This window comes from Phoenix dactylifera, chromosome 7 (assembly GCF_051530095.1).
Source record: "Phoenix dactylifera cultivar Ajwa chromosome 7, Ajwa_hap1_PhDact_Kaust_v1.1, whole genome shotgun sequence".
Taxonomy (NCBI): Eukaryota; Viridiplantae; Streptophyta; class Magnoliopsida; order Arecales; family Arecaceae; genus Phoenix; species Phoenix dactylifera.
The window spans coordinates 7,664,398-7,682,185 of record NC_143196.1 but is presented as its reverse complement, the minus strand read 5'-3'; the positions used below and the strand labels follow the sequence as shown (position 1 = coordinate 7,682,185).

At 39.4% G+C, this 17,788-nt stretch overlaps 1 protein-coding gene across 3 annotated transcripts in view; it reads right to left on the bottom strand.

Annotated features, from left to right (window-relative positions):
- LOC103714926 (DUF21 domain-containing protein At1g55930, chloroplastic-like) overlaps nucleotides 1-17,506 on the bottom strand; it is a 61,210-nt gene extending 43,704 nt beyond the window's left edge. Inside the window, exons 1-4 of one of the 3 annotated variants that reach the window (XM_008802395.6) lie at nucleotides 17,302-17,506; nucleotides 16,553-17,224; nucleotides 3,180-3,277; nucleotides 2,965-3,058 (exon numbers count right to left, since the gene is read on the bottom strand). In XM_008802395.6, the coding sequence (XP_008800617.5) occupies nucleotides 2,965-3,058; nucleotides 3,180-3,277; nucleotides 16,553-17,179 (819 nt within the window). In that variant the 5' untranslated portion in view covers nucleotides 17,180-17,224; nucleotides 17,302-17,506. Of the gene's footprint in view, nucleotides 1-2,964; nucleotides 3,059-3,179; nucleotides 3,278-3,544; nucleotides 3,668-16,552; nucleotides 17,225-17,301 lie in introns of those variants that run through there. The other 2 variants (XM_089924251.1, XM_088701160.2) reach the window with 2 other exon arrangements.
- Between the last annotated feature and the right edge of the window lie 282 nt (nucleotides 17,507-17,788).

Genomic DNA, 17,788 nt, shown 5'->3' with positions numbered 1-17,788 from the left:
CATGACTGCACACAAAGATGAGTATGATTCATGAGGGTGCACATCACATGCCCAGGCCCCACGATCACTGTCTGCATGCGGTTGCACTCGCCACCGATGTGAGGAAAACCCTACCTTATATATTGAGAACTATTTATACAAAGAATCTTGTTTACATGAAAAAAGTTTATATTTGATGAAATTTAAGCAAGGATAGATTTGAACCTCAAGCATAATTATACAGTGGCGGTTATTCAATAAAGTCTTCGCATAACAAAGTTTTGGTCCCCGGTATAAGACAAGGTTTCAATGTACTGCAGTGAAGGGATCTTACCAATCATGTACCCGCAGAGTATGCCCCCATATCTATTCATGGTTGGCTGATACAAGGTGGTATAACATTGCAAATATGACAGCATATACAGGACTACAGGGCAGTACATACCAGTGATACCACAGTACCCCTGATTATCTGAATCTTACTATATCTATAGCTCCTTGATAATAAGAGGCAGCTACAGTCATTGCAAGCATGAAAAATGTCATATGACTATGGCAGAAATCCATTTCTGCACCTTCAAAAATAGCCTGAAGCACATAGGAATCATAAGAATTGCATGCTCTAAAATGTGCTATCACTAGTTGTTATGATTTTCAAAATACGCACTATGACTTGACTAGGAGCTCATACACGATCAAGATATAATGGTGTATTTTAAAGGATATGAGAGTATATATTGGTTCAAATATTTATAATTATCGATTTGTAAATATAATCAGCCAAAATTTTAATTATAATAGTTTATTTACAATACCCAATTGCCAACTTTGACTAGTGCGTCTTCATATTTTTTAAATAGCTGAAGAATGGTTAATTTTTTTTAATATTGATTAGGTAAGTGAATAATAGAAAGAAATTATATTATGAGTCTTGACAAAATTTTTAAGGCCTGTTTGGATGCCGGATGATCTTATTGGCCTAATAAGATCCTCAGGTAAAGGGTCCCTATCAAGGTCGGAGGAACCGGTACCGGATACCGTACCGGTTCTCTGGCAACACGAGTGGGCACGGGCCGTGTCGGGTCCATACCAATAAAGGAAAACGCCGGAGCCGGAGAAGGAGAAGAGAAAAAAGAGAGAGCGGGGGAGGGAGGGAGAACAAGCGGCGGCGGATGCTAGCGGAGGGCCGCAGGGGCCGGCGGAGGCCGCAGAGGGGCGGCCGCAACTAAAAAATTTGAGATTTTTTAAGTGAAGTCGGTAAATCGCTTACCATCCCTCCCCCGCTCAATCTCTCTTTCTCTTCTTCTTCTCCGGCTCCGGCAGCGAGCCGTTTTCAATGGCTGAACCATACCGGTGGCACTGAACCGTACCTGTGAGCCACCGGTACGACTCGAAATGGGCAGAACTGGCCGGTTCCGCACGATTCCGCATTCCTTGGTCTCTATGTTAAAAACACAGTAGAGTGGGTGTTTCGAACAGTGAACTGGAGAGTTTCTAACATACCGGAGAAGCCAACTAGTTAATCCCAATTTTCTATCATTACGATAAATCACATGAAAATGGAAACTATTATTGTGAAAAATGGATTACTTGTCACTTCTTTCCCAAATTCTTTGCAGCCATCTCAATGCAACATTGTTTTAGGATTACGATAAGATCTTCCAGCATCCAAACAGTAACTTAAAGTTTAAAATCTCAAAACTTTTATTTTATGTGCTAAGGACTTACTGGGATAAGATGGTGATTATAAAGTCAACTAAGCAATCAAGACGACAAGGAGATGGGTTCTCATTCAATTTTAGAGATGAAAACTATAAACAGATTTTATATTACAATCCATAATTTAGATCTGTTAATCCAATCTGATTCTAATATGCTAATCTAACTCAACTTGCTAAAGGGCATTTTGATATGGATGGTATATGTTTCGGTAGTAATTGCATTGCCATTAATAATCTCACCTAATGATGGTAGGGTGGCAATGGTTGGGTCCAATTGGTTTTGGGCCAGGTCAAGTAGGGACAACAACATACCGAACCTTGACCCATACCTGACCCGACTCGGCCAGACATCGGGTCAAGACCTCTTGACCCATATACATCATTTCTGGTCACTCATTTGACCCTAACTTAATCTATTTTATAAGACTCAACCCCTAATAAGTATATGCTAACCTATCAAATCCAATATTTACAATTTAAAATGGTTCATTCAAAAATGATTTAAACAACTAGCATCAAGAAAAAGACTAATTACTCAAAAAAAAATTCTTATCCAAGATCGTTACTCAACCAAACCTAAACTATTTCGACCCAAATAGAATTCTACCCTCATGACCCAAGCCGAGTCAAAGCTTTAACCCATACTCGACTCATTTAAAGTTCAGGTCATAATAACCATACCCGACCCTAACAAAAAAAGTAGTGACCCAAACCCAATCCGAATAGGGTCGGGTCAGCTTAGGTCTTTCAGGTCGGGTCAATTTTTGACTCTCCTAGATACCGGAAAAAATAACGAAGAACCATTCGGCTATCGTTTGCATTCTGTCTTTTGATACTTCCACCCATAGCCCTTGTACAAGCATAGGGTGGGTGGGACCACCAAAACCAAAACTTGAAGAGAAGTGCTAAGGATCAAAATGGAAGAGAAAAAGCAGAGGCTCATAAGAGCAACATAAGATTTTGGGATGGGAAAGCAATTCATTTTCTGTGATTGAACTCTAAGAAGGACTCTGAGCATTATGAGAAATCCAATCTGATCTCAATACCTTCTCTTGAAAAAATAAATATGTGATTGCCTTATTTCTATTTCTTCCAAGCAATGTATGCTGGAACTGTCATAAAGCATCTTTCTCCTCAAATGAGAAGTGGGTGGAGATAGCAATTGGCAATTTGAAAAAGCCTAATAATATGATTGATCCAAAACCACACAGCGAAGGGAAAAATATTAGATATGAAATATAAACCAAGAAACGTTGGGGCATACAGTCATAACTCCTGTAGCTGCACTAACTCCAGCTTCACCGAAAATTGTAGTTGCCGCCTCTGTGACAAGTGCTGTAGCACCAATATTGACTACACTGAGTACATATCACAAAATTATATAATAAGAAACAATGGATAAGTATGAACCTAAATGATCAAAGATCCCATTAATCAAACTTAAAGATGGAAAAAATGAAATTCATAATAAATCATTACGTTGTGCCAATAAGAATGGTCGTCAAGAATCGAGTAACATCACTACGAAGCATTCTGAAGACACCATTCTCGGGCTCTTTTTCAGCCAATTCACGAACCTGATATAGAAAATAGATATACAAAGCTTTAATAAGCTTCTAGGGAAATCCAAAGCTGCAAAATTGGGCACTTAGTAGACATAATCACTTCCTCTGGCTTATATTGCTATGGTACGGAAGTACAAAATAGCAAAACAATCATTTTCTAGCTTATCAACAGAGTTCAATAAAATGCATATATCAATGAAATGAAAGGCTTCAAAGAGAGATGCTTGACCAAACTCACAAGCCATGCGATGATTGAAAGTACAGCATATACGAATCTACCTCCATATGAGCCATTCTTTGTCCAAGTTTTTCTGTTTCATTCATTTTATAAGGCGAGATCAAAAGTAACTGGACATTCTCCATGACTTTGTCTTAGCCTTTTTTTTCCTTAGTATTCTTCATCTAACACATATTTAAGATTACAGTAGTTCAGTACATAAGTGAAATGAAAAGACAAGGGTATCACACAAGCACATAAACAAAATATATGGGGGAGTGATACCTAACATTAGATGATAGAAGTTATAAATAAATAAAAACTGCACATGTTGATGCAGTAAGAGTGGTTTTAACTTTTAAGAAACATGATAAAAATAACTGCTACTAGGGAATGATTGGAAAAGCCAAAGAATAACATATTTAAATCATGTCTGAAAGAACCTAAAAACACCAGAATAACATGCTTATGCATGATAAAGGACATGAAATACAAGCAGCAGGCCATGATTGTTTAACAGCTAGACAAATAAATGAATCAATATCTATGCTAGGGCCAAATAAAGGATGATACCAGAAGGCAACACAAGTATTAGTGTAAACATGACAAATATATAAAAAGAATTATATATGTCCTTATAAACTTTATTATATGTCTAACTGTATCTCATGTATAGACAAGCTCATAGTCTCTCTTTTAGTTTGCAATTTGTATTATACTCTATTGTCAGTCACCTAGTATTATTCTTCACTAGACTGTAGCTCCATAAATTGAGATTTTGAGATGACATTCCTAGCTTTGTCAATCAAGGTTTGGGGTTCAAGGTCATAAAAAGTATATCTAGATGTTTAATTTTTCCAGTAATTATAAGTCTCTTGTTTAACTGAAAGTGTACTATGGGTTTACTGTAAGATGATGAGCTTATGAATTTCTATTATGTTACTCCTTATTATAATTATTTTTTTGCTATGGTATTAAGCCCTAATCTTCATGTCTAGTGAAAAGGAAACAGAGCCCCGTACCATAAGTTTTAGCAAGGCAAAATATTCATGTTCTGCTAATCCTATTAAAGCAAAAATTAGCATTAAATAGCCTTATAAGGGAATCATATAGCCATTAAGATTATGTTTTAGATTATTTAAAGTCTCATTTTGCGAAGGAACTGCATGAAAACTATATGTTTACAGAAATCCTTGGCAAATTCAAATCACCTAAGTTCACTGTCTTATCCTTCACTAGCCAGGAAAGGATTTCGATGAACAGACTGTCTTCTGTAAGGAATTTTTCCATCCCCCATGCTAGTACAATAAAATTTTATCATGCAAAATTATAGTTTTTCCTGATACTTCATTCTATTTTTCCCTCTTGATTAATTTCTTTCTTAAATTGTGTCACATTTTGAATCCCACCCATATATCAGTGTTAATCACAATATACAACATTGGCATGAATGATTCATTAGAAATTTAACTCTATTTTTATGGGCTCTTATTATTAGTGAGCCTATTTTGGGGGGCCATTGGTATATGCAGCTTATTTGAGGGGCCCTTCATTGCAGCAGTAATCTATCAAGTTAAAATGTGGATGCCCTAATATGATAAAAGAAAAGGAGGGGGGAAGGGTCTATGGTTATGCTGTGACCATGAGTTTTTCTCCTCTTATCTTTCTCTCCGATCCTCTCTGCTTTCCTCTCTATTTTCTCTTCTTTCTTTATCCTCCAAGGTTCAAATCAGAATTCATTAAAACATTATTGCTGGACTAATAAATGGACCTGGTGTCTACACATGGTATCATAGCCGTAAACAACTTTCTCTTCCCCATTGGTGGCTGCACAGAGTCTGATTTCTTTTCTTCTGGTATCTTTCTTACTCTTTCTTCAAAGCTCTCAAGTCTGTTCGTAAGATCTTAAAGAGAGTAGAGGCAGCAGACTCCATGATGTGTTGCGATGTTCATGCATGAGTATCCATGTGCTTGTGATCCCTGTGCACACCCACATGCACCATAAATTGAACAAATCAGAAGCTCGTAGTCATGTCTGTGTAATGAATAAAGTGGAAGTCTAGATCAAGAGGACACTTTGCAGATGCATTGCTGTTTTTTGCATGATTCAAATATTCAAGAGAACTCTTGCAATCAGATTTGGTATGTCCCCAATAAATGTATTGCTGCTGCAGGTAAGTTGCATTTGCTTGCAGTTGATGTATTATTCCTATCTTGGACCAGCAGTCTACCTTATCTTGGACTTAACATCATAAATTGTCTGCACTTTTAATCTTAGACAGTAACCTATATTTTTCCCTTTTATTCAATCTCAAGAAGCTATAGATCAAAAGAATATCATTCCAATGGCAGGTCATATTGTTACTGTACAAATGGCATTGATCAAATCAACGAGCCAAATTACCTTCAGTGAGCTGTCAGAGGCCAGCGCCCAGGCAGAGGCCGCGGCCGTTCTCCTGTTTCGTTTGAAATAATAGTCCGACTGCTAAAAAATTTCACGATTTTTAAGTAAAATCGGTGCTCCGCAACTGTTCCCCTGTTTCGTTCGAAACAAGAGTCCGGCCGCTGTGATTTTTAAGTGAAATCGGTGCCTGGACACCAGCCTCCAACGGCCCTCCGCAAGACCTCCGTCGGCCTCCACCAAACTCCCTCCCTCTCTTCCCCTTGTCTCTCTCTCTTTTCCTCTCTCCCGTTCGCCCTATCCCCCACTTCCTCTGCTATGTCAGTATAGACCCGGCACGGCACAGCGCGGGCCCGTACTGACTCGTGCCGCCAGGCAACCGGTATGGTGCCCAATACCGGCACAGCAAACCATGGTCAAAATCCAATGAAATCCAATCGCAAGTACCAGAACCGAATCATAAACATCACTATCAACTCCTTATCGGCCCCAATGACCCATGCTGCAATATCCCCTAATCAATATGGGATGGGTCCACTCAGATACCATTGGTAACAACTTGAGATCTCACCCAAAAAAGCTAGCCAAAAGGTGTTATTTTGGTTTTTTGACCCTATATAGCACCCAAGATCTACCTAATGCATAGCTGATATAGTACTTTGATACTGCTAAGAAAATTTGAGGGGGCTTGCATGACATGTCGTAAGCTAAAAAGAATATTGCAAGCATTTATGAGTTATCAAAGGAGATCTTTCAGCAACATTAAGGATTTAAGAGTCCTGGTGAATGCATTAGCACTCCTAGAGGTATATTATAGGAGTTGAATGTTTGTCAGCCTGTCACAAACAATCAGATAAGCTAAGGCAGCAGAGTGAAAATTAGTAGCAGCTTTTGGATTGAACTCAGAGTATCAACATCTAGGGAGAATTTCTGACCTAGCAACAAAATACCATACTTGAATAATTTATACACATCTTCAGCATGTATCTTTCCCACTTCATATACATAAATTGGAGATAGATCAGCTCTTGCTAAATTTATTAGATAAAGTGATGGTAATTGTGGTCGTGGTGTACAGGGATGTGGCGGTCATAAAGGAGGATGTGAACCAAGAGGGAGATCATGGATTTCAGAAGTGCAATCACTATGGTTTGACAAATTACATCATGAAGACTTGTTGGGATTTCAACAAAAACCAACATGAGCAAATCAAACTATATGTATTGAATTAACAACAACAAAATGCTCCTCCACTTCCTCAGTTTTGTTGGTATGTAGTCACCTCTGAAGAACCGAGAGTTCTGTTGTTGATCGAAGTACTCTAACAAATTACATCATGAAGACTCATTGGGATTTCAACAAAAACCAACATGAGCAAATCAAACTACTTGTATTGAATTAACAACAACAAAAGGCTCGACACAGGCTAGTATTCAAGAAGGCATGTTATTCTTCTTAGGGAAGAATGACCATATCATAAAGAAAAGTCAGCAAATCTCTGTTAAGTCTTCACCTCTTCCAGTGGTAGATTAGCTGAAGTGCAATGACCCAGGACTTTAAACAAAAAGGGCTACCCAGAAGTAGGAATTTGGAGTCCTTGGCCTTACTATGTGCCAAGACCTCATCAATGTCGCCTAATGAAGAATTAAGTGCATGTCATACAAGTCCTCACACTCTTCCCCTAGGAAGTATAGATACTTCAAATCACATGTTGTTCCCGCATTGTATCCATATAAAATATAAATATTCATTGAATACTTCTCGGGTACGCATTCAATACTTGTGTCAAGTATCATATTTTTAGAAATTAAAAAAAAACACTCCGGATACTTCCCAAATGCACTTTAGATACTTCCAAGAATCCCGGATACCTCCAAAAATGAGGAGGGGGGTAAGCTCTATCATGGTATGCTGAACCGGCCCATACAGGCCGGTTCAACCCGTACCGAACCGGTCCGGTCTCTGACCGATCTAGTTCAAGCGTGCAAAACGGTTCCAGCCTCTTGAACCGAAACCGAGCAATACAAGCTCGGTACGGGTGCGAACCGGACCGGTTCGCACCGGTACAAGCCCGATATCGGTGCTAATCGGTCGGGTTCGCACACCTTGCGCAGCGCACCTCCATGGGCGTGAGCTGGAAACCACGTGCAGGCAGTTCCCCGCACTGGAAACCGTGCCCGCGCGATTCACTGTGCTCGGAACCGTTGCCCCGCGCGATGGGCAACGCGCCTGCGTGGGCCATTTATTGCCGCAGAGTGGCATTTAATGTCATTCTATGGCATTTAAAGTCCGTGTTCGGTTCTCTGCACTTGAAACTGCACCCACGCACAGTTCCAAGTGCTCGAAAATGCGCCCGCGCGAGCACACGATAGGCAGCGCACTCGTGCGGGCCATTTAATGCCACTCTATGGCATTTAACGCAGCGCGCGCATCCGCGCAGGTCTATTGGCCTGTTCGGTACCAGTTTAAACCGATCCAAACCAGAACCATACCGGTCCGGTAGGCATACCAGTACGGCGTACCTTGAGCTCCATACTCTATTGATATTAATATAAAAACATAAAGTATGGATTATGGTCTATAAAATAATGATTAATGATGAGCTTGTAAAAGTTATACATATATATATATATATGTAGATACACGAATATATACATATATATATATATATATATGTTCCTTAGCGTGACCTCATTGAAACAACCACTCTGCATGCCGGGGTAAGGCTGCGCACGTCTGACCCTCCCTAGACTCTGCAACGGCAAGAGCCTCATGATCTAGGCAGGCCTTCTATTCCATAGCATATCCTAGTCATATTGTATTCTGCTATATCAAAATTTATTGTACCAGCATGTCTGTATCATAGTATCCGTATCCCATATGCACATCCATGCTTCATAGCTCTCCCCTTATTTAAGCCCTAGAATCGCCATTACCGAGAAGCAGGACAGATGTGTCAAGTGTTCAAGTGTCTTTAAATATCTGACATGTCAACCTCAAAAAACTAGGACATCTATATATATTATTGTATACTCGGCAAAGCTAGATAGAAATACCAAATACCAATAAGATCAACAATGTGATCACGTATGGACAACAATAAACTATTAAAAATTACTAAAAGAAGAGAAAAGTGGCTATCAAATAAAGAGAGAAAGGGGGACAGAGTGTATGTTCAAGGGCAAAAAGAACTAGGGTATAAGGCTTTTAAAATAGGTGGGGACCATGAGTGCTTTGTGCTATCTTTTTCTTTGTTCCAAAGGAAAAGAAGAGATCTCTGCCACAGATTAAACAGAAAGGCGAAAAGGAAGACGAACATAAATTAAAAAGGAAAAAGAGAAGATGAGGAAAAAAACTGCATGCCCCCAAGAACAATTGCCAAGAAGAGATGCTCAGAGATGGAGAACAGAGAAAAGGACGATTTCTTCCCTATCTCTCGTCCCTTCCAGTGATTTGCTCCTTTCCTTTTCCCTGATCGTTTGCTCTTGCCACGATTAACAGCAGCAGACTGGGCTGTTTGGACAGTCTGATTAGCAAATTGGTTGTCCCTTATATTTTATTTGTCTCCGTTGCTTTGTTTTCCTGTACAAGCCATTGCTTTGAAAGAGAAAAATGGACAAATCTTGGGCATTCATTTGTACTATCTGATCTAATTACTAACTGATGCCAATTGTGCAAGCTAGCACAATGGAAGAAAGTTAAGCCATACATGTCTGCTGGGAGCAATATGCAAGACATGTGCATAGTTTGGTGATGCCATAGGGGCACAGCAAATTATATTAAATTAGTTGTGTCCAGGCATCATTGCCTAGTGCATTGCTAGGGGTCTAATCAAAAACCAAAAACACCACGACTGGCTTATTGTCAGCCCTAGAAGTGCCCATGTTTAGTATCCCTGAGCTGCAACATGGGCCATAAGCTAGGTTAACTCTGATATTATTCATAACGGCCCAAGACCTCACAGAAAAAGTGCCAGCAAAAGCTGTATCTAGGGTACTTGGTCTTACTTAAATCAAGCAAAATATGGGAGCAAAATGCCCAAACAGGTCCCCACATAGACAATGTCTTATTCACCTTCTATCATAAATAAGTTCCATCGGAAATAGACTCTTGAGCTTCTGATCACATGACAAAAAAGGAACCATGTCTCCTACTTGTTGTCATAGTCTTCAATTCTTTATGTTTCAAAAGTTCACTTAAGTTAATGCATGCCAATAAATTAACTAAGACCCTTCGATGTTCTATAACCTTTTACGCATCGTATCGTGATTTTCAAGATCTGAAGGGTTAGAGGATGAGTGATGGGGGCATGAGATTAATGGTTTATACTCCAAAATCGAATGTGTAGCATCACAAGCTGGCATTTCTCCTCAACAATGACATTATCAATTGGTAAATCGTTCTCCATAGAGCTTTGAATTTGTAATAACTTCTCTAGAATCTGACATAGTTAGATTTTGAGGTGTTTCAATTAAGCAAGCATCATAAATTGTCTTTTCTCCTCGTACTGATAAACAAGCTTTAGCTCCTTCAAACTTGGTCCATTTTAAAGTTCGTGGTCCAATTAAAGTCTCTAGTGTTCTAGTTGACAATATTTGTAATCTTTGTTGATGTAGATAAGATGGATTTATTTAATTAAGGATTCTTGAAAAGCTTTTCTATCTTGTTGTTGTTCCAAAAAAAGGTTTGAACTCAATGTTACAAAAATATTCATTGTCTTCATCCAATATGCAAAGGAATACTTTTCCCATTTGTTTGACTAAAATTGTGCTCAAAACAGAATTGTACATCAAATCTTTTGCTCACATGCTCATCGACGGAATGGAGGAGTTGAAAGAAAAAACTTCCATCCTATATAAGTTGCTCGAGCTCTTTTTTGAATATGCATGTTCCAAACTAGTAATGTGGAAATATGCTTGAACACATTATTTTTTTCAAAATTAAATAATCTAATGCTCCACAATAGAGTTCTCCAAAAGTGATAAAAGGCCAGAAACCTTCAGGTTCATCATATGTGGGTCTTAACTTCAAGTATGGATCATGTCAAATTTGAGTCAGATTTGAATTGGATTTGGATCTACCAACATACTTGCATGCCTATTTGTATTGTATTCGGTGCTACCTCATAGGATAGGATTTTGTCATTTCCACCAACAAGGATACTTGCACATTAGCCCAACTCCAATTATTTAGACCCTAAAAGTATAAAGGAGGCCGATCATCTATGCAATTCAAAAAGTGATTGGATCATAGAGAATGAAGTTTGAAGTTTCACATGACATCAAAAATTGTTACTTTTTTAAAATGGGAACAACTATTTGTCCCACAAACGCAAAAAACAACTATTTGAAAAACAAGCAACTTCTCTATGACTTCCCTGTTCATTTTGCAATATTTTACAGAGTGATGATATATATAATGAATTTCCAATTATAAGATCCCTATGGAGTGACCTCTTGATGCTGATAATAAGGTCTATGATCATGCCTCTAGGCAATTATTAAGAGAGCTATAACAAATCAATATTTAATGACAGTCCCATCCAATGAAGACATCAAATGGCCACTTGTTTCCAAAGAAAAAGGGATGCCAAAATAAAAAAATCACCCTATAGTATTTTATGAGGTGCAAATCATTAATGACAAAGGAATTGATTCCATTCTATAATTTAACAACATATACAAAAAGGTTAAGGATAAGGTCTCAAATTTCTATGATGGCATTGGTTACTTATCAAGTATAGGATTGTTTGATTGAATCAATCACGCTAAAAACAAGTCCCTTATTTCATTCAGATATTTAATTTTAACATAAATTATATTTCTTTTGGTTAATGAATAAAGTTATTTTAATTTCAAAATGGAATAAAGAAATAGAAGTTGAAGACATGAAGATGAATGAAGGTGAATAAAGTTGGGGAAAAAAAGCCAAGGTAGAAACGTAAAATTAAAGTTAGCACTGACTAGTTCTAATTTAAGCTTCAAATTTTTAACATAAAATGCTAAAAGCAATGGTAAGAGATTATATGTTGATACCTGAGAAAGCTATTAGTTGGAGGTGATAATAGTTTATCCTTAGAAAATTACAAAAGTGTTAATGACAAAGCAGATCATGGTTGTGTGATTCAAGTAGTTGCGGAAGAAACTGCTATAAAGCAATCAAAAGAATTAGCAAAATAGATTTATGTTATCAGAGTTCACTTTCTAAACGCTGTACAGGAAGAAGTAATAGGTTTAGCTTGTGACGAACTTTTTTAAGAAGAAATAACTAAGAGTCAGCATAAATCGAAAAGAGTTGATCAAACTTTTGGTATGACTAACTATTGTATTCAAGATCTACCGAACCGGTACCAGAACCCATACCGGTCGACGGATGAGCCGGAACGGTACCGGCACTTAGAACGCTTGGGCGTGCCGATTTCGTACTAGCACGTCTTTTTTTTGGAGTTTTTCAAATTGATTTAATTGATAATCAATTTTTTTGAACTTTTTTTAACGATTCTAAGTCTAATTTGATTTTTTTTATATTTTTTAATATTTTTAATATTTTTTTGATGTTTCTATGATCCCAGTTTAACCTAAATGATGCATCTTGTTATTTTAAAATGATACAAAACATAAAATAATTAGTAAAATGTTGCATACTACAAGAAGCAACATAAAATATCCTCAAATCAAGCAGTAAGGTGAAAAATATAAAATAATACAATCAATTACATATATTTAAAATACAATATATATACCGATATCTAAAATCTCATCCAGTGGCAATGCCTCTCATAGATATTCGAATCATTAGCATAATCAAAAGGTACATCAGCCCCCCTTTAACCAAGTGGCATTGTAGTCCTATATGTTCATCCCATAAAGAACGCATTCCGGATTATAAGCACTCTCGAATCTCGCGCTAAAGCTCTGGCTCTAAGAGGCGTCCTCTGGTTAATAAATTGGCTGATAAAACAGCTGTAAAGGAGCCCATCCGAATAAGCTAGCAGCAACATCTGACTTGTAAGATGTGCCGAATTACGTAAAGCAGTAGCCACTGAAAGATGCCTCAGATGCACTATATCAATATCCGTATCCATATTCGTATGGGTCATAGACTGTCTGTGGCTACGGATAATAGAATCTAGTATACGACTCGGAATTTGATACGTCTATGAATCCTACTCTACGTGCGAGGTCATCTGCAACTACATCATATCGTCCTAAATGATCTCGAAAAACTCGTCTCCTATATGCAATCTGATCCTTGCAAACTCCAACTCGTGCACCATGGTTCCTATCCTGTGTAGCATGCGTAAATTAAAACTCACTGGTGAATCAAAGACCGACCTGCGGCTGTGTCTCATAAATAGTGATATCATATCCTCCATTCTCTTCCTGGCTAGCAAATCCATAGATCTACAATATATAATAAAATCAAGCCCAAATCGAAAATTTTGACATGATCTTTTCTTATTTTGCAAATTTTGAGCTATTTTTTCAAGCCAAAAATAAATAGAGGAAATGAGAAGAAGCGCACCTTATTTAGGCTTGAATCCTCCTTCAATCACGCTGAATCGATGTGATTTCGTAAATTGAAAAAAATGAGAGTTGTTTAGCCGTAAGAGGCTTAAACGAACTTCATAAAAAATTGTTGGGAAGGCCTTTGGCCTTTCCAAAACTTTTTTTTAACAAAAGAAGCAAAGGAGGAGGAGACCCGATTCTGAACCGGGTCGACATGGTGGAAAGCGAACGGTTCGCACCGAATTTGAACAGAATCAGACGGTTCTGAACGGTTCCAACAGGTTCCAGGCTAGTTCCGGCCAGTTTGGACCCTTTTCGGTCAGTTTTGGTCCGTTCAAAGCCCATTCTGGCCGGAACTTATTTCAATAGGCAAACCAACCCAGTTTCCCACCGGATCGGCTCGATACGGGCTGAACCGAGCGAATCAGTCCAGTTCGGCCTACCTTGATTGTATCCATGTGACATCTCCATTGTGGATGGGATTTAGCTTAGAAGGCAAGGGAACAATACTTAAACTTTCAATGAGAATGTGACATTAATGCATATGGACATAGAATGGACTTAATTATCATGTCATGCCAATCCATGCCAGCATGATATAGGCATGATAAATGGGTAAGCACCCTTGTATCATATATACACTTCGCATTGGTTCATGTCAATCATACATCAATAGGTCTAGCAGAAACCAATTTTGTTTATTACAAGATGTAGCCATGCTTGCACATTTTTACCACTACTCGACATAGCCCTTTGGAGTCCATTTGGAAACTTAAATTGCAAACTTGCTTCTTACTCTTTTTTTTTTAGATCCAAATCCTTGTATGCTCACAAGAATTTCACACCAGGACCTTTCATCGCTACAAGTAGCTAAAAGTTCAAGATATTAGCTGGACATGGTGATTTTGGGCTATTATGCCATATCCACATGATGAGATGACATGCTATGCCAAACAAGCATAGCACATACCTACGTCAAAGCGTCCTTAGCTTAGTCAACCACCTAACCAAAATTAACAATATTGATGTCTTGCCCAATCACTTTCTCCCGACCTCTTTCTTCCTTACTCTTAATTGACTAAGCCAGGGGGTACTATTGAAAGGGCTCGAGCAAGTGGGCGTATGTCTCACCAATTCACCATATCATCCCTCAGCCTTTCTTAGTTCAATGAAGTAATGAAGGACGAAAGGCAAAAAGAGAGGGAAAGAAAAGGACAAAGAAAGATTTACAACACCTGCCTCTCCTTTTGTCCACCTAAAAGCATCCTACGATGACCAGAGATTGCCGAATCGGGTTGTACCGCTGATTTGGGCCAAACCGAGTCGAACCGGTCTCTGACCAAGTCGGTTTTCTTATGGAAAATGGTTCCGTCCGATTCAACCAGGACTCGGTGGGAACCGGTCGGTTGGCACCAAGCCGAGGCTATTTTGAGCTTTTGGCCCAAAGCCACGGTGTACGGATGTGTGAACTAGGCCAACCGGTTCGGTTTGGTCTGAACCGGTACCGAACCGGATCGGGCGCCGACCGATATAACACCCGGCACCAGTTCGGCAATCCTTGACCATGACATCTTTCCATCCACATCCTTTACCTTTCTTCTTTTTTCTTGCTGTTTATTTTCCTTTTCTTCTCCCCCTTCCTTAGCTAGGGCATAGTATCCACTTTACAATCCTCTCTGAGACTATAAGGTGGTTCTACTATTCTAGACATGGTCTGCCGTACCGGTTCGTACCGGCCATACGGGCCGGTACGTACCGGTCCGGTCTGGGATCGGGACCGGATCAGCGTGGAATCCGGTACCGGTAGTTTATTGTTGAAGAACTGGTATAGGATCAGTACGCCACCGGTTCGAACCGGTACACCACCGGTTCGGACCGGTACGCCACCGGTTCGGGACCGGTTTCGTACCGGTCCGGGCCGCCACCGGTACGCCGACCGGTACCGGTACAGCGGACCTTGATTCTAGAGTTTCCTTCCTCTTATTCTTGCAACCTAAACTGTTATAAAAAAGATGTAAATTTGTGATAAGTAAAGGTTAGGGTGTTTTTGAAGGCCACAATTCTAAGTGCGCCCTCTTATTCTCTGTTATGGTCTGGAATGTTCAAAAAATGATACAATTGTACATCTATTTCTAAGGTTCGTTGTCTCAGTACCGGATTTCATATCGATGCCACACTAGCATAGTGTCGGTACGGTACGGTACGGAGTTTTTTCAACGTACCGAGTGTCGGTATGCCACTCGTACTGGTACCGGTACCAGTACCGAACCAGTACGGTACACCTCGTACAGCCTGGTTCGGGCTGGTACAGCGAACCTTGCCTATTTCTCTACACAACTAACAAAGGGTTGGACTGCTTCAAGGCCAAATTGTCAAGTTTACTCTGTTGGTTTACCAAAAAACAATCGACATCTTTTTCAAATATATTTTATCAATAATATAGAATTTATCACATATATAGTTGTATCCCCGTGTCTAAGTTGGACTCCAGGCAACATGACACTTATTTCCCATGCCTAGGTAACGCTAGCTCTAGAGCACAAATCCAAATCTTACAGCTGTTAGCAGCCCTTCTAATACACCATTCGGTTTTTTTTTTCTCCCATACATAATCATACCCTTAATATATCATAGTCAGAAATCCAAGTATCCCTTATCATTTTAGCACTTGTTAAACAGTAAAGGTTAAAGGAAAAAAGATAAATGTGAAATTTGTTATACTGATGATCAACACACAAAAGCAAAACCATTAACAAAGTTTTTTTTAAAAAAAAAATTCTGGCCAATGGAATTTCCTTTGAATAGACCATCCGAGTGCACCACTAACATCTATCATGGAATGGGTGCACCTTTTGTTCAAGGGGCCTCCATGTCCTTCAGTCGGTCATTCTTGTTGCACAACTCTACCAAGTTCTTTTACTGCATATTACTTTTATTATTTTTAATTTCCCACCTCTGATTCACCAGACCAACAAGTTTTAGATTAATATACATGCATATATATACTGTTGAAATTGCAAGACAAACACATAAGCATCCATTGATATATTAATTTTTGGGAGCAAAAGTAATCAAGAGGAGGAAAGCAAGTCTGGTCAATTTAATTCTTCTTCAAGGTGAGAAATAAAATACAGAGAAGAAGGTGAAAATCAAATACACACCTTCCACGGCCACAGAGTCGTGATAGATGTTTCTGCCATGGAGAAGAACGCAGAAAGACCCAATAGTGCAGCCAAAATCAGGCCTTGCTCTTTGAGAACACCAAGGACCTGCAATAGCTTTGACCATAACCCCCTAAACACCGTTCTATCCGTCCCTAAAACCCTAACACAAGCCTCCGCGACTCCATCTGCCGCAAGAACTCTCCGGGACCTCATCACAAACAGTCCACAGGCCATCGCAGAAACACCAAAACGAATCCCCCACCTAACCAAATCTCCAAAAACCCGAACTCTCTTATCCAAAACAATCTCCTTACCCGCATTGGGCTCCGAACAAGACCCATCGGACAAAATCTCATGCGTACGGTCTCTAAAGCAGTCGAACTCACCAAAATGGAATGGATTTCGGCAGCCTTTGAAGTTTCCACAAGGAAGAGAAGACAAAGCGGTGGAAATGCGAGCAGTGGGAGTACGAATCCCATTGAAATCGTGTAGACGAGAAGTTCTGCGAAGGTCCAAGAATCTGGTGGACCGACCCAGAAGGGCAGCGTCTACTGCTAATAGATTCATGGGGATCGGGCCTCGCTTCGGAGCCTGGAGCGTTGGAATCCAGAGAGGAGGCGGCATTGGCGAGATAGCACTGTTCGGGAATATCCTGCGCGATAAGTACCGCTAAACCCGCACGAGACGGTGAGAAAATTAAAGAGATTTTAAAAATAAAAAATAAAATAACATGCGACGGTAAATACCCGCACGAGACGGTGCGACCGACGATACCAAAATCCTCTCTCTCTCTCTCTCTGGCCAAGTCCACCGCCATAGCGGCCTAGCTTCGGTTCTCACCGCTCCCAAACCCCGCTTCCCACCTACTTGGAATTCACCGTCTCCTAGGTTGCCGCCCCGCCGAACTCCATGTATAATTCGATCCAACTCAAAAAAAATTAGATTCGAGTCGAATTCAGGTCAGATCTAATTCGAGTCAAAATATTAAAAGCCATTACAAAAATTACAAAAATAAAAAAATAAACAACATACAATAGAATAAATAAATCATCACTATAAAAATCGCAATTTTTTCCGAACTTATTGCTCATATGTTATGTACGTCCTGATTGTTTAGGTGTTGACTATACAATGTTGACATCGAAACTTGACAGTTCAAACTCGGAGGACCGGTGATGTTCCAACCTTCATCAAAACAAACTCAACTAGTTTTTTCTCTTCTCAAATTCTAGG